Here is a 27,356-nt window from a genome sequence, read left to right on the forward strand (position 1 = left end):
TATTGTATCTGCTTTGCAGCTTTTGATGATGGTTGGTGAGGGGGTTGACGGATTGTACAACTGTAATTGTATACATACATATTATGTGTACCTAATAAAGTGGCAACTTGGTTTACAAGCACACACTAAACATTAACACTGAAAAACTTTATATGACCTCTTAATAAAATGTTTCTGATATACTCGTGCATGCATGATTGACAACCAAGAACCATCATCCACTGCAAATGTTCTCTTTGTACCAGGTATCCAAAGACGTGCGTAGTGATATCGAAAGCAGCTCAGAGGAAGAGCCTGAAACGACTCCCACCCTCACAGCTTCAGCCAAACGGGAAAACGGCACCAACGGCCATTTCGGCTCCCAGCCCTGGGCCCGGAAAGACGAGAGCTGGTGACACGGCGACACATCACAAGCCATTCACAAGAACTGTTATTACTGCAGCATCTTAATTCCACTCCTTCGTCCGTTTCCTGACCAAACTGTCAAATATAATAATGAAGCACTATACACACATTCCCCAGTTTTTACACACTTTGAGTTGACATTGTGTTCAATGTTGACCATGATGATGAAGTGCTGATTTATGTTGGCTGTGTGGACACTGATGCTTCATGTGTGAAAAAAGAGACAGACAACAATATAATTAAATGATTGATTGTTTTTTCGCATTATCTTGTCTCAGAAGCGGAAGTGTGCCCACTTTCTTCCTAAATCTTCATGTTTTATTGAAGTCTGGAAGGAAGTCCTTTCCCTATCCACTTTTACTCTTTCTCCATGTCTGATGTACTTGACCTTTCTTTCTTTCTTTTTTTTTTTTAAACACACATTTCACCATTCGGTTACTCATGTGTTTTGTCTTTGTCTATCCTGTTTTTCATTATGCTTGATTTTTATTTAGAGACCAAATAAGTTTATTAAAATATGACTTGATCGCTTCACACTGAGAGATGATTTGGTACTTCGTTATGTCATGTGAAAAATTATACACAGTTGCCGGCGTAATAAGTACCAGATACTGTAGGTTTACTTCATGAACTGTCATCTCAGTGCAAAAAGATTAAATTAACGGTTTGGCAAAATATTAAATTCACACAAATGTCCCCTCACCACAAATGCAGGCAGTCAGTCAGCTGAGTAATGTTTGGTGTCCATTTGTTTTATTGGTTCCACTTCCACTGGGACTGATGCTCGGATTCTTGAAGATACTCCACGCGGCAGAATCAAAAGTCCATGGGGTGGAGCTTAACAAGATCCAATGCCTTCAATAATCCTAAATCTTAATCCTAACCCTCACAAGATGCTGTACAACACACTTGTACACACTGCTTGAAACACACTGACTTTTCTCCACCCAGGTAGCAGCGGCTGAATCAGGTCCGACTCCACCCCCTGGACGTTTGGTTCTGCAGCCAGGGGTACTTAAGTATGTCAGTAATGTCACACCAACTTGCATTAAGACACTGTGTGACTTGCTATACTCAATAGACAAATTTAAACCTTTACTGTGTAGCTGAAAACTAATGTTTTATAGGCAGCCATGTTGGATACAGGAAATTTGGTATCATTCCACTCCACAGCCCTAGTCGCACGCAAAACTGAAAGTATTGTACCACAAGTTAGGACGCTGGGTGTGTATTTATGTATTTATGAAAAGTAATTTGGGTGAGAGACGTTCATTGCTTGTTAGTGCCAGTGCAAAAGTAAAGAAGGAGATATTGGACACCAAACATGTCTCAGCTGATCAACTACATTTGCCATTTGTCAAGAAATTTTCATTTTATATGTTTAATTTATGCTGCCATTTTAAAGCTAGGTGCATGCTACATTTTTCTAATTCACAATTATTCAGAATTTTGTATTTTACAAAGCTGAACATTTGAGGTAAATTAATTTAATAAAGTATGAATGAGTAGGTAGAAATTCAGTAATGGCCAGGTTTCAGGCAAACACTGTTAATAAAGTGCACTATTGATGTTGAATATTGATACATTGATGTTAGATGTGTGTATCTTCCCTCATGTCTGGTGTGAAAGATTTAAAGTAGCCAACAATTCAATGCTATTTAAAGCTGTGTATATGCAATCCACCTTGAACTTCCACAACTGTACAAGGATTAAAGCAGACTAGTTGGAATTTGTACTTCGTCTATAATCAATTAAGTAATTCTTGAGGCTGGAATGTGATGGTTTTTTTCCGTATGAAAGCAAGGACACACCGGTGACTTCATTTTTAAATGATTACCAGGCATGACGATAAACCATTCAATTGTTTCTTCCAATTGACAGTTCCATGGTTAACTGTTCAATAAGGAAAAGGTCACCGAGAGGTTTAATTTGTACACCATTTAATATATTACAAAAGATAAATCAAAGTTCAAAAAAAGTAACATTTTTACGCTGCATTTAGATATATATTCGTCATCCATACATGAAAGTGGTTGAGGTCTCATCACCATGGCCATCACCTCCTCCAGCTAAGAGGAGATGAGACCCAGCCATTCCTGTATGAACAGGTGATCAGTCCTTGATTATCTCAGGGTCAGTGTTTTGATTCTGTGCAGCCAGTTGGAGCTGCTTCTGTCTCTGTATGTAGCGGTAGCCGCGCATGGTGCACAGGTAGCCTCCGTACAGGGTCAGCAGCATCATGGACCCGGAGAAGACGCGGTAGCCCACATCAGCTAGACGCTTGGTACTCAGCATGGGGATCTCACTAAAATGGAAAGAAAAACACCTTCAGTTATGGCTGCCCAAGTGCCTGGAGACCTTCCTGCTGAATGTTTAGTTCAAGTTAGTTCAAAAATCTGTATAGAGGTCGAAACTGACTCGACATATTTTCCCATCCAATCCATTAGCATCGTTTTATGCCATTAACACATCACATAATAAGTGTTTTATAGTGTTTTGCTTTCTTTTTTTTCTTTTTGTTTTGTATGCAGAATCTGTACTTCGGAGCACACATGACACCCGAGACCAGATTTTGATCTGTGTAGCCTGCTTCTGTGACATAATATTTATTACATGTGTAGCCGTCTGCAAAAACCCAAGTAATACTGAAGCTGGAAAATAACAGCCAAGAGCTGGATTCAGCCACAGACTCATTGTCTTACGACTCATTATTTAAAATTCAACTTTTTCTCAATTTTTTCACTATACTTATTTTAGGACAGTTCATCTAATGAAAGGTTTTCCAGTTAATGTTTGGTGATAACTGCCCAAATAATAATTATTGCTGTTCTTCTTCTTCGTCTGCTCCCCAGCAGATCACTGGTCCATGTATGTGATTTGGCACAGTTTTTATGTCGGATGCCCTTCCTGACGCAACCCTCCCCTATTTTATCCACTGGAAGTGCATTGTCTTGTGCAACCCCAGTGGCTGTGGTTGGTTCCCTGGCCAGGAATCGAAAAACTTCCCTGGTTCACATCTTAATCTAATGTCCACACGCTAAAGCATAACCAGGCGCCATGAATCGGCTCAAGAGCCCTGATGTGCTTCTGTAAATCAGAGTGACGGCGTGCTGAAGTGCTTGACTGATGATGTACACAACAGCAATGTTTGAGACATGCCACACCCCTGCTGAATCTACAAAAAGAAACCTGTCAGTAGATTTGAAAACTTGCTAAATATGAAGAAGAGTTTAGTGAGAGCCTTTTTTCAACTCTGGAAGATTTCTCATCGCAACTTTAATGTGGATAATATATTAGATGATGAGATGGCATGTATTTCTGTAGTAATGCCAGACATCTCGCATGGAAGCGAGCCATGTTGGTAAAACATTCCTCCAAAAAGCGCCACGGAACCGCAAAGCACGGAACTACAGACTCCATCCTCTTAGAAATGGATAAACTCCAACTTTTTTTCCTCAACCAAAAGACAGACAGAAAAATATATAGCATGCGTGCCAAACATACAGACAGCCAGGTCTGCTGCTAACAAACAGCTACTGTAAAGCAAGACACGCCCCCGGGGGCGGGACATATACGTTGGACATGTAATTGGATGAACACAAGACTAGTACAGGTTGAGTCATCAAAAATATTTAACCATGACAAACTATTAAAACGAGAGTATCTTCAATACTATTGTTTGTACTTTTTTTCCTAGATAAACTATCGTATTGGTGTCCATAAAGCTCTGTTTTCAGGAAAAATGTAACAATTTAAGACCAAATGCTTTATGTTAAGCGTCTTAGAGAGTAAACGTGTTTATGTGTGAATCTGAGGCACGAGCTGTAATTTAATTAGCATTAAATAAACTCTTTTTATTTAAGTTTCTAGAACTAACTAGAAATTATTATCTTGAAACACCACTCACCTGTTTATTTATCCGATTTAACTCCAAATGATGGTTAAAACACCACCTTTATGAAAGCTCAATGTCAACCAGTTACGCCTGCACCACTTCCTGATTACACTACGGATAACCAGAAGGGACAATTGTCACCAACGCGTTTTATATATTCGTACATATATTTTGATCGTCTCTACTATCCAACTTTCATTAAAGAAATTTCATTAAAGAAACTGTAATCTCTGAGATGTCCCGTCAATTGATTTAATTTCAATTTTAATTGTTATTTTACGCATAATCCAGTAGTAGAAACTTTTTACGCCATTATGCTACCTTCACGTGCTGTCGGAATTATCGTGAATATTAGTTTCTCACTAGGAAGTTGCGCATGAATGACCTCTCAACTCGGAGATAATGCTGCCTTCAAGTGCCATCGGAATTATCGTAATTATTAGTTTCCCACTAGGAAGTTGCACCTGAATGACCCCTCAAGTCTTAATTACGACTGCGAAACTCGGAGATAATATTAATACCCGAGTTTCCGAGGTGGAAAGAGTACTAAACTTTCAACATGGTGGAGGAGAGAACAGTTTCTGTCCTGAATGCCAGGTTTTATTAATTTTTCTAAATGCGGCTAATTGTTAGCGCTTGCCGTTTTGCTCATATTCATTGATGTACTACATTAGAAACCATTCTGTACATGTTGTACATTTTTACACCGTGAAAATAGCTTGCATTTGACCAAAATTCCATTAACTTCAGCAAGCTAGCTGAGTGAAGTGTGTTATGGTGTCAAAATAACAGTAAAAAAGAAAAAAAAAGAAAGAAAGAAAAAGACATATGTATAAATGAACCTGGCGTCTCATGTTTCATGTTCTTTCCGAAAGCAAGTGAACACGACATAGCCGTAATTCCCGCTTCAGAAGAGGGAAATAGGACAATTGCGGTAGCACGTGAAGGTAGCATTAAGCAACACCGACGGAATTATTTTGAAGACGGACCAAAATGGAGGCGTCCAGCGATAAACACACGTGTTCAGAAATAGCTGAGGAGAAAGAGGATCCTGGTGCAGCTCCATATGGAAATTTTATAAATTATTACACATTTAATCCGCCAGAGAATCGTCTCAGTTTGATCCCGAGCACACTGCTGGAGGATGTGGGCTGTCAGCCGGCCAGTGACGCAGAGGCGGTGCTGATGCTGGATGTGGGCTGCAACTCTGGGGTGAGAAAGCAAAGCTCAACAGCTAACTCAATACCATAATAAAATCAGTGTTTCTCTCTTTCTGTTTACTAATAATAACCAAACAAAAAATCCCCAGACACAAATAAGCTCTACAGAGAATGCAAATTTCCAGACAAAATACAAACAGAACTCAAACCTCACACTGTGTCTTGATTTTATTTTTCTTGATTTTTTTTTAAAACTTTCATTAAAATGATAATGAATTCCCCACCATACATTCCCCACCATGATGCTGTTCGACCACCATGTGTTTGCCCGCTGACGGTGGTGCCAGTTAGGCCTTGCTCCATCTCTACCTAAAGAGAGCGATGCAGCAGTGCTTTAGTCCTTCAGTCTGCCCAGCTCTCTCACTTCCTCATAAACAGATCAGCTTCTGAAGCTTTAACTTTCATGCTCATAACACTGCCGACATCATTACACTTGTCATCTTGTGGATTGCTGAGAGTGTACAAACGTGTACAAAATCAGTGAAAGTGTTGAATATTACTGCTGAGTTTTGATATTTGTATTAGTGCAGTTTGTCCAAAAAAATCTGAAAAAAAAGAGTGCATTGTCTTAAAGAGCTTTTGGAATAAGAAAAAAACATTAAGTTTAAAAACATTAATCTTCAACATTAGGTGTATATACAAAAAAAAAAATATATATATATATATATATATATATATATATATATACATATATAGGCACCCTATTTTTTTTAGTACAAACTTTGTTATACATTTTTATTTTATGACTTCTGTATTATCATGTCAGTACAAAAACATTTTAGATTTCAAAAAATAGGTTTTCCAGCACAAAATTAAAGGTTACAGAAAAATTTTGTATGTCAGTAAAGAAAGCAGCAGATTACATAAGAGACACTTTTCAGACAAAAAAAAAAACATAATGAAGGCTGGTGGGTTTTGCTGTAAAAAATAACAAGCAAGTGTGACAGTCAAACTCTCCAGAAGAACTGTGGCTGCTTCTGCAAGATGCTCAGTAACACTTACAGCTCATTTCCTTAAAAAAAAAAAAATTGTACCTGTACCTGTGTGTGAGAGGCTACTTGTATACATTGTTGAAGTAAACTACAAACTGCCATGCTGATCTTTTTCACCTCCATTGTTGCTCTTTACCAGGACTTATCTATTGCACTGTATAAGCATCTTCTTCAAGATCAGCCACCCGGAAGTGATTCTTCCAAAAGATTTTACCTACTTGGATTTGACCTGGACCAGGACTTAATCCTACGAGCTCAGAACTCTAACCCATTCCCCCAAAATGTTCAGTTCATTCCCCTTGATATTACCAGGGAGGAGAGCCACACTGAACTTACCTCCTATCTGGAGAAGTTTGGACGCAGTCACTTTCACCTGTGTTCCTGTTTTGCTGTGACGATGTGGGTTCACCTGAACCACGGAGATGCTGCCTTATTAGCTTTCCTCTCACGGCTCGCCTCTGTCTGCGAGTGCCTGTTACTGGAGGCACAGCCGTGGAAATGTTACCGCTCGGCTGCTCGGCGGTTACGAAAACTCGGACGCAGAGACTTCGACCACTTTAAGACTCTGGAGATCCGTGGGGATATGGCAGCTCACGCTAAAGAGCATTTAGAAAAGAAGTGTGGAATGGAGCTGGTTCAGAGTTTCGGTAGTACATCGTGGGACCGGAGCCTTTTGTTGTTCAAGAGGCGATAATTAGTGACCAGAAGAGAAAGCAGTAAGCCTTAATTTTCAATTAGCAGAAATGATGTCATTCATTCTGGTGCATAACCAATTAAATCCTATCATAAACTACTATTGTGTCAAGACACAAGACTTTTCAAAGAGTCATTGTAGACTCCTTTTTAAATGAAAAGTTACAAAATAAAGGAATTGCACTCACTCTGTTGGGGATGGTCTCACATGAACACTTCCCAAAACATTTTACATTTTACAACATTTATACCCAAGACTCCTTGCTACCTTGATACTATAGACTTGTACCTCCTGTAATCATATACACTGTGCAGTTCTCATCCCAGGACTCTTATTCACAATCTGTTCATACTGAACATCCATAAAATACACTTACTGTAAATACACAATACTGTTTGACTTTATAGTATACAGTGGTAGAAGTGTAAGAATTTTTAATCCCACTATCTGGTGTCACCGAGAAGAGGTTGCGTTCCCTTTTGAGTCTGATTCCTCTCAAGGTTTCTTCCTCATGACTTCTCAGGGAGTTTTTCCTTGCCTCTGTAACCTCTGGCTAGCTCACGAGGGATCCAAATCTACACCAGGATTTCTGTAAAGCTGCTGTGATCATGTCTATGGTTAAAGGTGCTATACAAATAAAATTGAATTGAATTATCTCTTGACACATTGAACTTTAGTGAAGTCTTGTAACTCAGTGGTTCTCATAGTGGGACTATGAGATAACTCTGGGGTTATAAATAAATATATACAGGCTGCTGTCAGTAATGGCTATAAACAATGTCATGTTGGACGTAATGATAATTATAATAAAATGTGTTCAGTGAGTGGGGAAAAACTGCTGTATGCCTCATTTTAATACATTTAAATAATGAGCCTAATATTTAAATATTTGAATTATGCTTGTAAAATAATTGTGTATTGGAACAGATGTGTGGAATTTATATTATAGTTAAAGGAATCCCTGTCTGTTTAAGAACCCCTGTTGTAACTCACTCATGTTTTTCAGGTGAAAGATTCTCCACAAGGGGGAACTCTTACTCAAGGAGCTTTTGTGTGTTTTGTTGAAAATGAGGAAACTTGCCATGATCCTGCCCCAGCAGGAACTGAGATAGGCAAATATAGACAGGTAACAAATGAAAGTAAAAAGCTGCATAAAGTGTCTGGGTAAGGTTGAGGTGTCAGAACAGCTTCAGAGCACATTGGTGCAGATTCTACAAGTCTCTGAAACTGTGCTGGAACACTGTATGAGCAATGTTCTTCCAAAATTTGGTGATGGTGGTGGAGAGCGCTGTCTAACACGTCGCTCCAGAATCTCTCATAGGTGTTCAATTAGGTCGAGACCCGGTGACTGTGAAGGCCATAGCATATAATTCATATCATTTTCATCCTCATCAACCATTCAGTGAGCTCTAGTGCCCTGGGCGGAGTCATCCTGGAAGACACCACCCCCATCAGGCTCGATATGTTTCATCATAGGATAAAGCTAATCAGTTGGAAGAACTATGTATTGTTTTGCATTGAGCCTTCTGTCTCTAAGTGGACAAGTGGAGGCAAATCCTGCCAGCAAAGTAACACACAGCCTAACAGAGACATGTGGAAGCTAAAAGGCTGTAAATATGGACTCAGAATTATCTAGTGTATCGGTTAAAATAATGTGGTAAAAAGGATTTAATTAATTAGTAATTTCCTGTGTAATTTTGCTGAAAATGCTAGAATATGTAGGAGTGGAAGTTGCAGACTGTCACAAGAAAACTTTAAAAGTGAACTTTTATTGGCTACCCATGTGAGGTCATGGACACAGGGTGATGACTGTGGCAAAAAAAAAAGAGAGCACCCAGGAAGGAATACTCCACTAGTTGTGAAGGAAACCGCTCCTTTGGTCTGACCATAAGGAAATAGAAACATACTGAATACACTGGGGTTAAAAACAAATAATGTACATTTTTTTTGTTAACATATTTGCTTATATAAAACTGTCTGAAATCATTTAAAAACAGTCTGAAATCATTTTTTGTAGTTAATATCAGAGGGTGGCTCACTGGCACCTAACAGCTCCAGGATCCCTGGTTTAGCCCTTAGGTACATGTATTGGCGTCTCTAAATTATCCCTAGGTGTGAAAGAGCGTACATGTGTGCGTGAATGGTGTCCATCCAGGGTGTGTTCACGGGATAAGAAATGACCCAGGTACATTAGTCTCTTAGCTCAAATGCAGAACTTTAACAAAAGATTAGACACCAGATGTCTTGGATGATTGACCTAGGTACGTGAAAAATCAGTTAAAAACTGTTCCTTTAATGTCACGTATTCCAAGTTCATGATAATGCCCTAATATCGCAATATGACCAAATGCTTAGTTGCGATTGTGAATAAGGTGTTGTGATTTTGTAAGTAAACATCTCTTAATTAAGCATTAAGAGATTCAGTGGAAAGAATGAATAAAAATAAAGGTGTACTTATTTTACTTACATATAATAAAAGATGCGGGTCACTATGTTGTTTTTCGTAACGCTTTAATTGCTAGAGTACTATATCAAGTTTATAACATCTTTATTGATACAGAAAATGCATATAGCTATAGTTTCTTGTAATAACTGTAACGTAAAATGAACCTACAGTTAGTTTTACAACAGTTTCTTTAAGCTATTTGATATCATATTTTATACTGACACTTCAGTGTGTACTGAATCTGGTGTTGTCTCTAACCTCGGTGGTTTTGATCAGTAGTTTAGGGGATGGAGAGCTGAACTGCTGGTAGCCGTTCATTCCTTTGGAGCCTGGAATTTAAAAAAAAAGAGATAATTATGTTTCATGCAAAAAAAATAAATAAATTACAGTTTTCCCCCTTTGTGCTAAAGCTGCAAGGCTACTGTTGCTACTTTTATGGGAAGCTTCTAGCCTTGGGTTTAGCATCATGCAAACACACTCACCTCAAAATATCTTTAGTGATCTCAAACCAACTTGCTTATGTGGTTTCAGACTCTGTATGACACACTGTTATCTATAAAAATGGACAAAAGGACATCGCAGAGCTAAAGACACAAGTACTAACCATCATGAAGCAACACAGTATGTCATTTAATATGTATTTTTTCAAGTACATAGATATTATAATCTTATTGCTGTTTGTGTAGAAGTCTCATTACTGAGCCAAACAGCGTCTTTTGAGGTGAGTGTGTCTAAACTGTGTCTAAAGCTATAAATTTGTTAGCAACTGTAGACAAAAACCAACACTTCTTTCCACCTTCCATTTGCAGAAAATTCAATTTTGCCAAATCTACTTGTTTAATAGTCAAGTCTCTACATGACTTATACTACTTGTAAAGCTTGATACTCACTGTAACTGGGGATGGATTGAATGTTGACAACGGCCTGCTGTCCAATTCTTTAAAAAAAAAAAAAAAAAAAAAAAAAAAGAATACAATTACACTTTCAAACTTTTCAGGTGTGGTAATATTACCTGAGCCCATCTCTAACTTCAGACATGCTATGTTGGAAAGATCTCCATGAGCCGTCTCAGGTCCTCACCTGTCCTCCTCGCCCTCCAGCAGCTTCCTATAAGTGGCAATCTCGATATCCAGTGCCAGCTTGACGTTCATGAGCTCCTGGTACTCCCGCAGCTGGCGTGCCATGTCCTGCTTGGCTCTCTGCAGCGCCTCCTCCAGGTCTCTGATACGAGCTTTGGCATCCTTCACGGTCAGCTCGCCACGCTCCTCTGCCTCTGCGATCTGGTTCTCCATGTTAGTGCGCTGGGAGCAAGGGTGTTATCCAGTTTAATTTATTTATATATATATTTATATATATATATATATATATATATATATATATATATATATATATATATATATATATATATATATATATATATATCAAACAGAGAGAGAGGCAAAACCTACTCACATTTTGAACAAGTCTTACAACTGTTGTCCACTTTTTAAAGTTTTCAACTGCTAATGGGGTAGCACATTGGCACAGTGTATAGCATTGGCAACTTATACCACCAGGGTCCTTGGTTTGATCCTGAGCTCAGGTTACTGTCTGTGTGGTGTTTCTGTGCATGTTCACCCCATGATTTCAAAGTGTTCTCTGGTTTCGTCCCATTTCCCAAAAACATGCTGGTAGGTGGATTGACTTTGCTAGGGGTGAATGAGTGTGTGAACGTGTGTGTTCATAGTGCCCTAAGATTGACTGATATATTCCTGCCTCGTCGCACCCAGTGTTCCCAGCATTGGCTTTGGTTCACCTGCGACCCTGACCAGGATAAAGTTGTTAATAAATGGATGAATTCCTTTTATTTATTTTTCACACTTCTCACATTCAAGATCTACAGGTTTGAGGAGGGTTAAAAAAGTTATTTTCCCACATCTGCTACCATTGTTCAGTAGTGACATTTAAATACCCTGAATACCCAATACTCTGCCCCCACTTTGTTTGACAGCCTACAAATAGAAAATAACCCAAAATGTGTTCTAAAGACCAAAATGTGTTCTAAATATAGTTTTGCATATACTGAATAATACATTTCTTGATGTGACATTTTGCCAAAAAAGGTTTTCCATTGAAATTAGAAATGCCTCTTCTTCTGGTAAGCCAGTACTGCATGGTGTGTCTTTGACTGGACTATTAACTTAGATGAATTCCCCTAAAAATGTTTAAACATTAAAAAAAACTTTTTATGAAATCAAGTGTGAGGTTAACTGTTGAAGTGGACTTCTTTACCAGGCAGATGAAGAATGAAGTGAGAATTGTTGTAGTGACTTGAAAGGATTAATTCTTCAATGGAAGGTCCAAGACTTCCTGCTCTGGTCAAACTCCATACTAATTTAGCAATATTCTAATATTAATCGGAATTTGGCAATATTTTAATTAGTAAATAAATGCTGCAATCTGATTGCCTGATTCAGATCAAGACAGTACTCTGATTCCCCAAATTCCTATTTCCACCCCTTTAATATGCCTGTTTTAATTGGAAACCTGTACGCATATACACATCGTATTTGGAATATGGCTACAACCCGAATATAGACCTTAAATGGAATTTGATGTGCATATAAATGTAGTCATTGTGTCACGTGATATTTACCTGGGCCTTGATGGACTCAATTTCGCTTTGCAGACGGCTGATCATGCGGTTGAGCTCAGCGATCTCAGCCTTGGTGTTCCTCAGCTCGTTCCCGTACTGTGTGGCCTGGCTGGCCATCTGGTCATACTGGAGAAATAACACAAACATGTGCTGGATATCTCCAATGTATGTAGCAATAACTGCACATTAAGTGGCATAATCATGTTAAAATTCTTTACTTTGTAAAATATGAATGGTACCCATAAAGCTGTGTGAATGTACAGTACGTTTCAATACCATCAACTGGTAGTGGTATAAGAATAAGTAAGAGGCATTTGTCTTACTGTATAGTGTATAATTCTATCAGAATTCACATAATTCTCACAGAGTCTACTACTCGGAGATCTTCATACCTTAGACTTGTACCAGGCCTCAGCTTCTTCACGGCTCTTGGCTGCGATCTCCTCATATTGGACCTTGACCTCAGCCACTATCTGGTCCATGTTGAGGTTGCGTGAGTTGTCCATCTGCACTATGACGGAGGTGTCCTTGATGCTGGCCTGCATCTCACGCAGCTCCTGCATCAACAAGTAAAAAATGCAAGCACTGTTCTCACAACCTACCTATGCTACCTACTTCCAGGTGTGCTAACTTCTATATCTATGCACATCTTTTTCTAGACATAATACTAGAATAATCCAAACAAAGGTCTTTACTTTTCAATTCAGTCCAATTGTGATTTATTTGTATAGCTCTTTTAATATTAGTCATTGTTACAAAGCACAGTACAGAAATCTGGATGTAGACTTATAACCCTAGTTAGCAAGCCAGAGGCAGTGGTGTTACCTCATCGTAAATAGTCTTGAGGAAGTTGATCTCATCAGTCAGAGCACCCACTTTGTCTTCAAGATCGGCTTTCACCAGGTATGCAGAGTCTACATCCTAAAAACAATTCATTAATCTGTAGACCTGTCTTCAGGTTAAAGACACAGTATCTTTCTGTGGCCCAATATTGGTTTAATATTACCTGATAAATGTATTAAATATAGTGGTTTCTAGTACAGTTTTCAGGGTCTTTTGCTCTCCCAGAACACCTCTACTACCATTGTTTCAACCTTTATCCTGCAGGTTTTCATTGCAATGAAGCAAGAGCACACCTGATAAAACTTATCAATCATTTGTAGACATATACCAATGGATCAGACAAGTGAGATCAGATGTTCTTCTACATGCAGCCGTTTCTGTTCAGCATTCCCAAAGGCATGTTGGGAGCTGGGAGACAGCAAATCTGTGGACTGTATGGAGCTGAAAAACTGGATGAAATCCACTGATGTAAGGCAGTGATCAGTGTAAGATCAATTTGATAACATTAATAACTATTTCTGTGCCATTTAGCAGTAGATAGTTCAGCATGTTGGACAGGAAGGGGTTTGTATTTTTACTGTTTCCCATGAGGGCTCTTATTATCAAAAGCAACATTTATCACATCTCATACATTAAATGTCTGGTTGTGGTGTCTGGAAGACCAAAGCTACATACATTCCCACATTTATATTTTGTAGCGAAACAAGTAGTTCTTCAGGCTATGAAATCAAACACCCATGTAATTTTCTTTGCTAATAAGCCTGTATATTTATCCATATGAGCTTTTTTGTTGTACCTCATGACAAACGTACACTTATTACTTCAAGACTAAACTTAATTCTGTGTAATTATTGGTTGTAAGGGGATAATTAAAGGTACTTATTGGTCCACCGTACATGTTAAAAGCTACAGAGCCGGCTGTTGTAGGAGGCTAGTGACACTAATGAAGCAACATGATCCCTCAGGTACTTGTGTTACAGCATTTGAGAGACAAGTGACCTAGTTCAGCAACTTCTCTCCAAAGCTACTCTCAGTTACAGCTACATTTACAGCTAATAAAATAATGCAATCACTATGTTAGTTTTTAAATGAGACAGAATCATTTAAATGCTTTTTGCATTAGTAATATAGATCACTTGCATTGGAGACTAAAAATATTTGAACATATCTGTGTGTGTTTTGACCTTATGTCTAAATGTGACCTTATGTCTTAAGATTTTTAACATTAGCCATTACAGATGTGGAAATATTAGCTATTGTAATGTGTAATCCTAGAAGCGTCACGTGTATCCTTGTCATGCAGTAAGGAATGACATTTTGGATTGGATTACCATTGTATTACCACAGGCAATATGTGTTCTTTTGGCATCCCTTGGATATATCATTCTAACCCCACCCGGGTTTTTGTTCGAAAAGATATAATATTCATAGGTTCAGCGTTTATAAATATTCATCTATGGGACCTTTTTACTGTGCCTCTTTTGTTGAATCCTTTGGGTAAAGCAGGCTGGATCAGCCTGTAGTGTTTACTCTTGTCCCTTGATGCCTAATTTATCCAGTGGCCCACTGTAGTGGAATCAGACCTAAAGTGCATAAAAGCCTCTATTGTCCTAATGTGTTCCCTGAGAAGACAGTAGTGGAATCAAACCTTTTTCAGAATTACAAAGTCATTCTCTAGGTTGTTTCTCTTGTTGATCTCTTCCTCGTACCTGAGTCAAAGCCAACAGAAATGGAAGGGATTACTGTAGATACAGAGCTAGTCTGTTATGCAAGACACAAGAGAAATATCTTTTTGCATAGACTGTTAGGACATCTTTCATATGTTTCATATGTTTAAAAGAATCTTAATATAATTTAGATCATCGGATGGATTTCCATAGATTACGGTTCAGTATTCCAATACCAGTATTTTATTTTATTTTATTTCAAGCAGTATTTCTATAACTCAACTTCAAACCTAATACTCCTACATTTTTAGTTCTTGTTATTTTTATTTGAGAACCATACTTGTGCTTGAAGTCTTCCACCAGTCCCTGCATGTTCCTCAGCTCTCCATCCAGCTTGATTTTGTCATTGTTGACCACATCAAGCTGTCTGCGCAGGTTGGCCATATAGGCTTCAAACATGGGCTCAATGTTAGACCTGCCTGGGGTCTGACTCTGCAGAACTTCCCACTTGGTCTCCAACATTTTGTTCTGCTGCTCCAGAAACCTCACCTGTGGATGGAAATAAATACCAAAGAAGATATGGTGAAACCTTTTGGGATTTGACTCTAGGTTCATATTTCATTTTTGGAAGGAATGTGTACTAGAATTAGGAAGTGATCCAAAAACGAGCCACAAAAAAACCCAAACAGTTCTTCTTGCTATGTTACTCCATGCAGAAACAAAAAGACTCATTGTTTCCCCCAAGGCCTGTTATTATCAGTAGTATCTTATAGCCTTACTGAAAGATAAAGTCCGGCATGGTGCCAAACAGATCAAAGATGCATGGATTCCCAACTCTGGTTACATTTTGTATAGGTCATTAGGTGTAGGTGGTTGAGACTTTAAAATTAAATATATATGTTATTTACCATACTAATAGACTTGTAATTTACACTTCATCAATGTGTCACTCTTACTAGTAGTAGTGTACATCATCTGTTATTGATGTTTGTCTCCTGTTCCTAAAGAAGCTTGATTCTGTGGAATTTTTGGTTTTAAAGGGATAATTAAAGGTTCTTTGGTGCATTGGTCCATTGCACATATCAATGACTGGTTTAATTTATGACCGTTGTGCCAGGCTAGTGACACTAATGGAGCAACATTATCCCTCAGTTACTTGCGTGGCAGTGCTAGATGGACAAGGCATGCACATAGATCAGCCACCTCTCTTCAAACCTAATCTCATTCTTGTCGAACACTGATCTGAGGCCAGTATTTAGAGACCCCCTTTGCCCCTAACTAGTATCAGTAAAAGTCTCTGTTTCAGTCCAGGGGGCCCATGGGATTGGGTTGCCATTGTCCCCAAGCACACAAAGGTTCTCTTCATACTCTCAGGGATAGTGGTGTCTTAGGTGACTTGGCCAAGCCTGACCTGTTTTTTTTTTATCAGGTTACAGTCCAGCTTTAGAGAAAAGGGCCGTGGTGCTAAAGCTCAACTATCGTTTTCATGTGCTTTCCAATAGTGTCAAGCAAATCGCTCTTGTCTGAGAACACTTGGGCTTCTTAGATGTCTAGAACTAAGTATCCTTTTAAAAAGGAATGGGGTCAACAATTTCACTCCAACTTTGGCGTCACAGTCCTGAAGTACAATACCACCTTTGTGAAGCAGCCCTTTAAACCATGTGTTGTTTTCGGTAGAAATGTCGGTGATATAAAGCAAAGAAAGGTATTGTCCACCTTGTAGACTTGTAGACCAAACTTCATTAGGGTACCTACTTGCTATTCTTTTGTACAAATTCCAGAAAACACTTCATGTCTGTAACTGCCTTAATGACACATTTTACTCTCTTGGATCAATAGCCTAAGTCTTACCTTGTCGATGAAGGAGGCAAAGCGGTTGTTAAGAGATTTCATCTGCTCTTTTTCATGAGTGCGCACCATCTGGATGTTGGGGTCGATATCCAGGTTGAGGGGGGCCAGCAGGCTTTTGTTGACTGAGATACTGGCTATGGGGGCGCCCAAGTAGGTGCTGCTGGTGCTGAAGCTGGGTGACAAAGCTCCAAGGGACATTGTGCTAAACCCAGTGCTATAGCCGCCATAGCCGCCAAGCTTCCCACTGCTCCTTACAGAACTGCTCGAACTGATCCTCTTGCTCCTCAGACTCATGGTGAAGAAATAATGGACGAATGGAGCCGATCTGTGGATGCTATGGGAGATGCTGTGGAAGTGCAGCAGGCTTGACCTGAGTGGGCCTTTTAAATCCCAGGATTTGGGTGGAGTGACAGAGATGTTGTAAAACCTGTTTCATTGGACGCTCATGCGCACATGAATGTGCTTGGACAGTCTACTCTCTATGCGTCTTCTGTCCCTGGAGCAGGTAGTGCGCACACTAACCCAGTTCCGCTCCATATCCGCCACATAGTTTACACACACCCACTCCTGCTCTCTCTCTCTCTCTCTCTCTCTCTCTCTCTCTCTCTCTCTCTCTCTCTCTGTCTCTCTCCCCACTGAGCTCTAATAGAACAGTATTATACTGTATAACATAATTTGAAAGTAATACAGAGGATCAGGGAATCATTGTTGCAAATTCAAAATGGGGATGTGACCAGAATACCAGTCTGATGATAGTTACTACATTGGTGTACTTATTAAACTGGCAACAATATGTATTTTATCAAGAACGTCATCTAACTGAGATTAACTGATCAGTAGGTAAGAACAGTCTTACTTTCTAATGACGGCAAACAAATGCTTGACAATAGGGGCCCAGTAACTTAATTATAGGACATCGGTCTGCAGAGTTTAGTTAATTATTTAGTTATTTGTTGTGGGAGGGGGATTCACAGTGGCACAATGGGTACTGTCAGTGTGGAGTTTCTCATGTTCTCCCTGTATCTATGTGGAGTTCTCTGGTTTCCTCCAACCCCCCATAAACAGGCCTGTAGATGAATTGGCTGTGCTAAATTGTCCCTAGATGTGAATGACTATGTGAATGTGTGTGTTGCCCTGTGATGGACCAGCGTCCCATTCAGGGTGTATTCCTGCCTCATGCCCAGTGTTCCCAGGCTTGGCTCCGTATTCACCATGAGCAGGATGAATGAATGAATGAATCCAGGTCATGTAGGTTTAAGCCTGTAAACACACCTATATACCAGATGACATTTTTCCAATCTTCAACTGTCCAGTATCGGTGAGCCTGTGCCCACTGTAGCCTCATTCCTGTTCTTGGCTGATGTTATTGGAACCTGATATGGTCTTCTGCTGGGTATTTGGGTTACTGTAGACTTCCTGTCAGCTTAAACAAGTCTGGCCATTCTCCTCTGACCTGTCTCATCAGCAAGGCCTTTCTGCCTGCAGGACTACCATTCACTAGATTGATTGATTTATTTATTTATTTATTTTGCTTTTAGCACCATTCTGTGTAAACTCTAGAGACTATATGTGTAAATCCTAGGAGATCAGAAGTTTCTGAAATACTCAAACACCAAATCACTGAGATCACATTAATAACTATTAATTTCAATTTCAAATTCAGTTTTATTTGTCATGTCTGTCAAACAAACTGTTTAAAATTCTTATGCACATAATCACACTTACCCAGCACAAGCAACAATAGAATAATAGACATTGTTTCAACACGCAGTAATAAAAATATATACAGTAACATCCTAAGAGTTAATCATTAATTGAATAAGGAAATGTGTCTTTATCTGTTGTGCACAAAAAGCTGCCTCTGAATCTCATTGTTTGTCTGTATTCTGTCCCATATACTAAATGCAGCATACACCATACATGACATTATTCAAAATATTTCATTCTTGAGAGTCCCTGTTACTGTGGAAAAATGAATAATGGTTTCTTCACTTGTGCGTTTGTGAATAAGTCTTCATATGTTACTTCAAATTAGCTTGCTTTACGTTTCACTTCCTTTGAATGGCCCCTGGGTTTCTTTACAGTTTTCTTCTTCAGGCTCACCTCCACTGGGTAATGATCACTAATCTCCAGAGCCTAATGAACACACAAGTATTAGTTTTTCAAGGTGTAATAGAAACGTTATAATATGAGAAATATTAGATAGATAAATAAATATTAGATAGATCCGCCTGTCCTTGTTCAAAAATGGAATTCGTTCTGCTTTTAACTGTGTTGAAAGTGAAACAATTAGAATATAGGAAGTTCTCAAACATTTTTTTGCAAGAACCCTGCTGTAAATAGAATACCACACACACACACATACACAAAACAGCTTTTTTTTTTTTTTTTCTGGTAGCAAGTTTAGCAGAAAAAGCACAAAAAAATGAAAAAAAAAAAGAAGAATATGAATTTACACTAGTTATTGTTACCAGTGAGGTTTGGCCCTTGTGTGGGATTAGTGACAATTTTTTTTTTGTATTGTATTATGCATTGTGTTGTTGCCACATGATTGGCTGATTGGATAACTGCATACATGAGCAGGTGTATGGGTGTTCCTATTAAAGTGGACGGTGAGTGTACATACCTAATCTACTTATGGGGAAAAAAACATTCTGCCCAGTTTTAACGAATTATAAATTCACAGTGGGGAATGAGTTATGCTTTGATTATCAGCATATTCCACATATTTATATTAGGTAATTTAAAAAAATAACATTTAAAACCTTTTTCTTCTTCTCTGTATTGATGATGATGTGGCAAGATTAGAGAGTAGCCTAAATAAAAAACATCCCCATAAAAAAACATATCTTTATGTTTTCTTAAAGTATAAATGTCAAAGTGTATTACTGGAAGAAAAATGTAATGTTTCCTCTTTTCTTTTTTACTGTTTTCCAGAATTCAGCCACAGTGATATCTAAGACCACCAGTAGGCAACAACTGAAATTTAAAATGAACTGAAATAAATAAATAACATTTGATTATTTGGTGTAGTAATCATGTTTTTATGGTCGTTTACAGATTTCTTCAATTTTCTGAAATGTGCGCTGCTGCTTGTGAAAAGCGAGGGTTCACACTGTAGTTTTGATTAGTTTAGAACAATGCGCCAAGGACGCACTAGTTCCTTTTTAGGATCAGTTTGATACCAAGCTGAAACTATAATGAAGAAAAGTTTCTAACGTGTCTTATTTGATCTGATATCCCATGATCTTTGATGCTCTTACCTTTTCCTCTGACAGCTTAAAGGCCTTTTGGAAGTTAAAGGGTTTCGATGAATGCGGCACTACTGCCTTCAACGTCTCGTCCTTGTACACCACAATCCTAAAGGAATGTTCAGTTATTAAAGAATTATAGCAAGCACAAAAGTAAGCAGGTTCTGCTGTCCTCCAAATCCCATCCTCCATAGTTTAATATATAATCATATAATATATGATATATGATTAATGCAAAAATGCCCTAAAAAATATGATAAGCACTGATTAATGACAGGCTGGAATAAAATTGTATGACACCTGTCGTAAGAATAGTCATTGGACAGGCTGGCTGTGGTGTCCACATCGTCCCCTATCAGCCAGTGAAAGTCACTGTCAGTACGGATCCTGATGTTCTTCATCTTCTTCTTGGAGACGTACGCACCATCAGCATTAAAGTCGCCCAGGATCATTATATTCTGTAAGGCAGGTATACATGTTCATGACATGACATTTCAGGAATATCATCAGTATTATTAACTAAGTTTTATATTCCATTTGGGTTCCTGAAGACAGTAGACACCCTGTAATGGCTCAAATACACACTCATATTAAACTGCTTATGATTTTGTCTTAATTACAGGATTCAGATATACTGACAGTGATATAGAAGTCTTGTTCAGGGTCTGTTTTGTATATTTATGTAATGTCAATATAGCATGGATACAAAATATTTCAGTATTTGGTCTAGTAATAAACCAAAATGTTATAATAATTATTTTCTATAAAAGAAAGAATTTAATTTTCTGTCTATTCTGTTGGAAGAAAAGGAAGAAAAATAGAAAAATTGTGGAAATAGTTCATTTTGATATTGAACTGAACTGTTTTTTTCAAGACTGCAAACAATGAGCAAGTAAAAGCAATCTGATTAAAACTCAAAATTGATAAAAACAAAGATTATTTTGCTGCATTAAGTCATTTGAAAGCTCATTTTTCCTTTATTGAATAATAATTGCTTGATATGGCGCATCTACACACAAACTCCCTTTCATATCCTCTCTTGTGAATTACAGTACATGGCCTGTTTTTGCATTACGTAACCTGATTGGCTATTATCTTTAATGACACAATAACAGCAAAAACAGCACAAATGCTGCAGTGACCATTTTCACCCTTTGTTTAGGGGTTTAATCATTTAAAAAAAAAAAACATTTTAACAAAGTTTCACGTGGCTTTAAACTGTTTCAGTGATCACTTTTCCATTCAGGACATTTAGAGCATTTTACTCACATCAGTCTCCCATTTCTTCCTGACAGCCATGCACACATCATACAGCTCGTCTATTTCTTTCTCTGAGTCTGTGGGCTTTGTGTGGACTGGGATCAGTACCAGGTCATTTATCACTAGAAACACACACACACACCACAAACACGTTAGGACATGTTTTGTGGAGATATTTACATTCCTGATGTCATTTTAGAATGCAACGAATGCACCAAATAGTTCACTCTTGTCCTCTCAACTCACCTCAATTCAACTCAATTTTATTTGTATAGCATATTTAAAAGCAAAGGAGTTGACCAAAGTGCTTCACAATTAGGAAATTGTAAATTAATAAAATGAAAGACACCAACACACATACAGACATTAGCAACATTATAACCTCCAACAAAACCTGCATATATATACACAACATGCAATCGGTAACAGAACAAATAGCACCAGTACTCAAGGTTCCCCAATTAAGATGCCAAAGTATAAAGATATGTTTTCAGCTGAGACTTAAAAATCTCCACTGATGGGGCCAAATGGATATAAAGGGGGAGATTATTCCATAATTTAGAAGCAGGTACAGAGAATGCCCGATCACCACTGACTTGTCCTAGTTAAAAAAAAAATTATATAATGTTTACTACTCTACCTTTTGGAATTATTTAGATATTCTTTTTTTCTGCTTATATTTAGCTTATTTACTACTACGATCAGCTTTTTCTTAATCAGTTTGATAAATCCTTTAAAGCAATAGTTTGCAGAAATTAAATGGAGGTACAGTCGGTATGTAGTTTACAAAATGTTTAACTGGTATCTATAAGTGTCACTCAGTCGTTATCTACATAACCCTTGTAGCTCCTGTGCAAATCTAATGAAGGACATAAACTGTTGTGTGGTTAATCAATGGCATTTGGGTTAAATGGAACATTTGGTTTCTTCCTCATGTGGTCTCAGGGAGTTTTCCCTTGCCGCTGTCACCTCTGGCTTACTCATTATGGGTAAATCTAAATCCATATCTGGATTTCTGTAAAGCTGCTTTGTGGCAATATCCATTGTTAAAAGCACTATATAAATAAGATTGAACTGAATTGAATTGTGTAAATTTTTGGCTGAATGATTAGTTTCATTTTCCATCTTTAACAGTTGCATTTCTATTTTAGGATTCTTTTTTTTATGATGGTCACTTAAATCTCTGAAATGTTCTCATATTCACTTTTCACTCTAATTGTTTTACATTTGATTTGCCAATTGCAAGGGTTCTCTTTTTTAGGACTCTTTGGCAGTCCTGGAATTTGAACACAGCCTTTCGGTCACTAGCACCAGAGCCTTTACTGCTGCGCTAACACTTTCCAAATTATATACAGTATACAGTATAAATAAATTTGCATAAGTGCATTTAATTGATTCAGTTAACATGAATGTGAATAATTACTTCTGTCAGGTAAATGGAAACGCAGAATGAAGGGCTCTCGTGAGAAGGCGTCCTCGTCTCCTTCCTGGTTGTCCTCATATTGGTATGTGTCAGTCAGCTGGACTTGGTCTGGTCTAATGCATGAAATGCAGAATTATCATAATTATTTACCCTAAATCCTAAATCACTGAACACTGAATCGCAGATCCCGAGTACACAGTCATACAAGAACAAAGTGTAAAAGTTCTAACTGGTATCTTCATCGTAGTGTTAACATGATAGTAGCATTATATTTAATTCAAAAATGCAAGTGAATCTGTCAAAACAAAATGTACAATTTTCTCCCTAATCTCAGTTGTATTCAATCAACCAAGACCTGTTTCTTTAATTTCGTATTGGAGCTAAGACTAAATGTAGAAAACAAATAATGGAAGCTTAGGGCTGTTGTTGTACCTATGAATACTATTTGTACATTAACATTTTGGAACTATATTATCATCCCAAATCATACAATTTCACCTTCAAAATTTGGGCCACGTCTCCTATCTAAATCTGATGCTGATGTAGAGTGATGCCAAATTCTAATTAAAGTTGATGGCTGTCAAATTTGGGAAGAAAAATGCTATCCTTTCACCGGGTTATGCTGCGTTCTTCTTCCCTGCATGAATTAAGCTGACACTGTAATACACATTCAATGATAATTCCAGGCTTAGTGTGATAGTATGTGGTTTGGGACGCAGCCCAAGTAGTTTAAACTCTGAGGCTGAAATTATCTATTGCTGTTATTGTGGTTTCCTCAGTATTACAGAAGTGTACTAAGATTAAAAACGTTTATCGAGTCATAGTTACAGTCATAGTGTTATAGTTATCGAGTATACAGCAAAACCTCTTTCTGTGTTTTAACTAGCATGCTAATGTTAGCCGGCTAGCACTCTAACATCAGCTGTTTTACTTTTTAGGTTTTCTAATTACCGACCTGATTGCCAATGCCGTACTCTGTATTTCTTCTGCAAAATCAAAGCACAGCACAGAGCCAACAGAGCCAGCTAGCACACTAATAGTAGCTGCCTAGCTTAAACCCAAGGTCTTGTGGAAGAAAAGACTTTTCTGTTATAATGCCTGCCAATCTGTGTGAAACTACTGGAAATCTTTGTCTGTACTACTTTCGGGTGGGATGATATAGCCATAGAACTGGATATTGAATGAATTTCTGTCAATTGCTATTACAGAAGCTCGGGAATATTGTGTTTTGAAAATGTTTTTCTCTCCCGTAACTAAATAATGATGATTATTTTTTTGAAACCGGAAAACCCCTTATATATTCTAGCTTTAACGAAGTCATTCAAGCTTCAAGATGGCTGCTACTGGTTTTAGATTTTCAATGTCCTTTTGCCCATATACAGTATATATATACACAACTGTGTGTCATACAGTGACCGGAAACACAATTCTTTTTGTTTGTCATACTAAATAACTCAACAGCTTACACATACATGTTGCTCAATGCTGAAGGGGGGAAATTTGCAAGGGGGAAATTGTGTAAATTTGTGTTTTGGTTGAACTATTTCTTTAAAAATTCATAGAAATTCACCTATAGAGACACGCAAACTGTTCCTTGTAAAGTGAGCGGCCCAGGCTGGAACTCAGTTCCATACTGTAAGGATGCTTCTTGTTAATGCTGTCAAACAAAAAAAAAGTGTTAAAAAGTGGAGAATAATGAATAAAAGCTTGACAATCTTTCTTGGCATTAATATGCAGAATATATGGGCATTGCTGATCAGATTTACAGACCCTGTGCTGTTCAGCTTGCGCAGGAATTTAGCCATGGCCTTTCCTGTCTTGTCCACTACTTCAAGGATCACAATGATGCTATAGCGAGACACAATCTACATGGACATACAAAATAGCGTCTTAGTTTCAGGTGTAGGAGTGGAGGGTTACAGATGATCCCTTGAATATGCAGTCAGTTTTTATGTTTTAAAACTAGACTCATTGTTAGAGTTTTATATGGTAGTCATTTTATTCTAGGAATTACAACAATGGGCTGGTTTGGCAGATTGTTCTTCCAGTACAATTCTGAGACTTTCTATTGAAATCTTTCAGTAAAGATCTACTGTAAAACTGGTGGTTAAATTGACAACACTGTGTGTAAGCGGTGCTAAACAAGCAAGCCAAGTCCTTTTATATTTTACTGTGTGCAATTTGTAAGCCATTGAAGTTAAACCATAAGTTAAATTTGACTTGGCTGGTTTTCTTGGTTGTGATTTTTATGTAAAATTATATATTGCCAATTTAAAATGCATATTGACTGTAATTCTAAATTGAATTTAGTGGAGTGTCTTATAGTCTGGAACAAATTTTGTCCGGAAATACTTTGTCTATTGTGATGTTAACAGGTAATCATGTAAAGAACATTGTTACATCTCCGTCTGAGAACACAACAGTCATAAAAGTGACATTACTGTAATTACCTTAATGAGGTATTTTAAGATATTCTCATCTGACAGCTTACTCAAGCCAAGACGCCTGACATTAAAGGATGCAATCTTCATGATGTTCGTCTATAGGAAAAGAACATGAAGTTTTATTAAAGTCGAAGTAACTTAATGTAGAAAGTAACATAAATGTTGACTGTTGTGCAAAGTCTCACAGACAACATTTCTACTGTATTTCATTAACAATTCACATTTCAAAAGATTTGTTTCATAAGCACAAAAGCATGTTTTCAGGAAACAGCCTTTCGTGCGAGTGACTCAAGCAATTCTAACCACAGTGTCACATCTTGGTCTGAGACGAAACCCAAGCGATTCCCATCTCAGCAAATTCTAAACAGCAGTAAAATGATATTTGGGACAACTAAGATCAACTGACATTCATTCAAGTAAAAGGAAATGGTAAAAGTTTAATTATTAATCCAAGCTATCATAAACTTTAGCAACTTGTTAACAAAACAAGAGCTTAAATCTTAAATTACTAGAGTAATATATATATGTATATAGAGATATAGCAATGTACAAAGCTGTAAAAGATCATTAATAATTTCAAAACTGAAACCTTTAAAATTCTCTACTAGCTTCACTGTAACTATAATTACTGAATAATTCATAGAAGATGCAGAAGGATGTAGTTTAATATAAATAATAACCTGAGGGTTAACATTTAGTGATGCTGTAATACATGATTTATTACAGTCTGACTGAAATCTCACTTACCTTTTCGCGTCCTGCTTTGTGTTCTTAATGTGCCGGGTCTCAGTGTGCGTGAAACAGACGGATTAGAGCAGAGTGTTTACTTCCTGGATTTGAGCCCCAGCCAGTGTGCTTGTGTTGCACTTTGCATACTGTTGCTTACTGATGTGCTCAGTGGGTGGGGACTGTTATGGCAACTATGTTTGTCTCATATAAAACACATAAAAGTAGTTTTGGTAAAATTTGAGTCATTCAAAGCCAATATTATTCTGATGTTGTACAGCTAAAATAAAAAGAACATTAAATAAAAATAACAATGTACTGAGCAAATTAAAATAAATAAGTCAAATGTCTTTTGTATCTTTCAGTAATGAATCATGAGCTTGAGTAAGTAACTGAATAATACTGATAATGAGTGAAGGAAAGACACTGACTCGAGTAACAGTACTGCTACTGTAGTAATGATTCACTTGAGTAAAATTAAAAGTAGTTTGAAAATTAAAGCAGATTTATTTTATTGAATTTTCATATCTGTATGTTTTTTACGATTGCAGTTAGGCTGAAGTGCAGGGTATAGATTGTATGTAAAATGACATAAGTCACTAAACTAATCAAAGACATTATACTTAAAAAGACCAAACAAATACTCTGAGGATTGCTGAAGGAGGTGTTAGGTCTTTTTAAGTATAACGTCTTTAATTAGTTGAGTGACTTGTGTCATTTTACATACAATCTATACCCTGCTCTTCAGCCTAACACCATCTAGGACCAATAAATCATTTGTCCCTTTAGCAATTAGATTGCTTAATGAAGTCAGTAATAGATATGAACAGTGTCTTATTTTAAATATTTGTATGTCATGGGGTTATAGAGTTATTTTGTTGTGTTTTTTGTCTTGTTCATGAACTCTGACCCCATGAATTTCTCTATTTAAAGAAAATTGTTTTTTTTTTTTTGTTTTTTTTTTTTTTTTTTTTTTTTAAAATATTTGATCCTCAAGTTCTTATATCCTTAAATGTATTGTTTGTGATTGTGGATTGTTTTATTCTTTGTCTAGTATTTAAACATTATACAAAGCACTTAGAGATTTTGGACTCAAAATGAAAGTGCTATATAAATAAAGATTATTATTATTATTATTATTATTATTTAAATAATAATAATAATAATAGATTACAATAAGGTTGTTCCATGTTCATTTTTATACTATAAACACTATAAAAACAATTACAACTTCCCACTCAAACATGTTCCAACTTGCCCAGACTTTGCATGCCTCTTATTAGTTTATACATGTGTAATCATTGCAAAGCTTGCAAATAATTGTGTGATTATTTCTATTGTAGTTTTATTGCCAACAGCGTTACAGCATAGGTAAGAAGTTACATTTGACACACTGGAGGAATCCACACACTTCTCTGAGTCGTATTTGTGAGCCAGTTAGCCTGGAGGTTCTGGTGCAATCAGAAATCCATCAGAAATCACATGTGGGGGTGAAAACTTATGCAAGGCACTGTATAGATGTATGTAGAACTTACAAAAGTACAGCATCCAATATGATTAACCACAGCAATAAATAAAATTCCTTTTTATTAAGCTAATTTTAG

The 27,356-nt window shown here is 37.4% G+C and overlaps 5 protein-coding genes across 7 annotated transcripts in view; 2 read left to right on the forward strand and 3 right to left on the reverse strand.

The window, feature by feature from the left end:
- cers5 (ceramide synthase 5) overlaps window positions 1-1,987 on the forward strand; it is a 41,469-nt gene extending 39,482 nt beyond the window's left edge. Inside the window, exon 11 of one of the 2 annotated variants that reach the window (XR_008300574.1) lies at window positions 246-384. Coding sequence is in view for 1 of the 2 variants with exons in the window: in XM_026932523.3 (XP_026788324.2) it covers window positions 246-395 (150 nt within the window). In the remaining variant the exon portion in view is untranslated. Of the gene's footprint in view, window positions 1-245 lie in introns of both variants that reach the window. The other variant, XM_026932523.3, reaches the window with a different exon arrangement.
- A 341-nt stretch (window positions 1,988-2,328) lies between these two features.
- LOC113537859 (cytochrome c oxidase assembly protein COX14 homolog) lies at window positions 2,329-4,658 on the reverse strand. Its single transcript, XM_034314037.2, has 2 exons — window positions 4,313-4,658; window positions 2,329-2,710 (listed from the first exon to the last, which is right to left on the reverse strand). The coding sequence occupies exon 2, from the start codon at window positions 2,698-2,700 to the stop codon at window positions 2,518-2,520; it is 183 nt and encodes a 60-aa protein (XP_034169928.1). The 5' UTR covers window positions 2,701-2,710; window positions 4,313-4,658; the 3' UTR covers window positions 2,329-2,517.
- Window positions 4,659-4,732: 74 nt separating this feature from the next.
- LOC113537860 (pre-miRNA 5'-monophosphate methyltransferase) lies at window positions 4,733-9,215 on the forward strand. The gene is made up of 2 exons (XM_026932527.3): window positions 4,733-5,512; window positions 6,652-9,215. Exons 1-2 carry the CDS (start codon window positions 5,294-5,296, stop codon window positions 7,204-7,206), a joined length of 774 nt encoding a protein of 257 aa, XP_026788328.1. The 5' UTR covers window positions 4,733-5,293; the 3' UTR covers window positions 7,207-9,215.
- Window positions 9,216-9,700: 485 nt separating this feature from the next.
- On the reverse strand, window positions 9,701-17,175 carry si:dkey-222f2.1 (intermediate filament protein ON3). 2 transcript variants are annotated; one of them, XM_026932522.3, is made up of 10 exons: window positions 16,649-17,174; window positions 15,138-15,346; window positions 14,779-14,839; window positions 13,113-13,208; window positions 12,680-12,844; window positions 12,288-12,413; window positions 10,733-10,953; window positions 10,543-10,589; window positions 10,135-10,205; window positions 9,701-9,981 (listed from the first exon to the last, which is right to left on the reverse strand). In XM_026932522.3, the coding sequence occupies exons 1-9, from the start codon at window positions 16,940-16,942 to the stop codon at window positions 10,180-10,182; spliced, it is 1,245 nt and encodes a 414-aa protein (XP_026788323.1). In that variant the 5' UTR covers window positions 16,943-17,174; the 3' UTR covers window positions 9,701-9,981; window positions 10,135-10,179. The 2 variants fall into 2 exon arrangements, with proteins under 2 accessions (XP_026788323.1, XP_026788322.1); XM_026932521.3 differs by lacking the exon at window positions 10,135-10,205 and having other exon boundaries at window positions 16,649-17,175.
- Window positions 17,176-18,293: 1,118 nt separating this feature from the next.
- On the reverse strand, window positions 18,294-25,916 carry dnase1l4.2 (deoxyribonuclease 1 like 4, tandem duplicate 2). Its single transcript, XM_026932524.3, has 9 exons — window positions 25,774-25,916; window positions 25,033-25,122; window positions 24,353-24,447; window positions 24,153-24,239; window positions 22,583-22,695; window positions 21,169-21,281; window positions 20,200-20,357; window positions 19,912-20,008; window positions 18,294-18,784 (listed from the first exon to the last, which is right to left on the reverse strand). The coding sequence occupies exons 2-9, from the start codon at window positions 25,111-25,113 to the stop codon at window positions 18,680-18,682; spliced, it is 849 nt and encodes a 282-aa protein (XP_026788325.3). The 5' UTR covers window positions 25,114-25,122; window positions 25,774-25,916; the 3' UTR covers window positions 18,294-18,679.
- Between the last annotated feature and the right edge of the window lie 1,440 nt (window positions 25,917-27,356).

The sequence above is a fragment of the Pangasianodon hypophthalmus genome, chromosome 20 (assembly GCF_027358585.1).
Source record: "Pangasianodon hypophthalmus isolate fPanHyp1 chromosome 20, fPanHyp1.pri, whole genome shotgun sequence".
Taxonomy (NCBI): Eukaryota; Metazoa; Chordata; class Actinopteri; order Siluriformes; family Pangasiidae; genus Pangasianodon; species Pangasianodon hypophthalmus.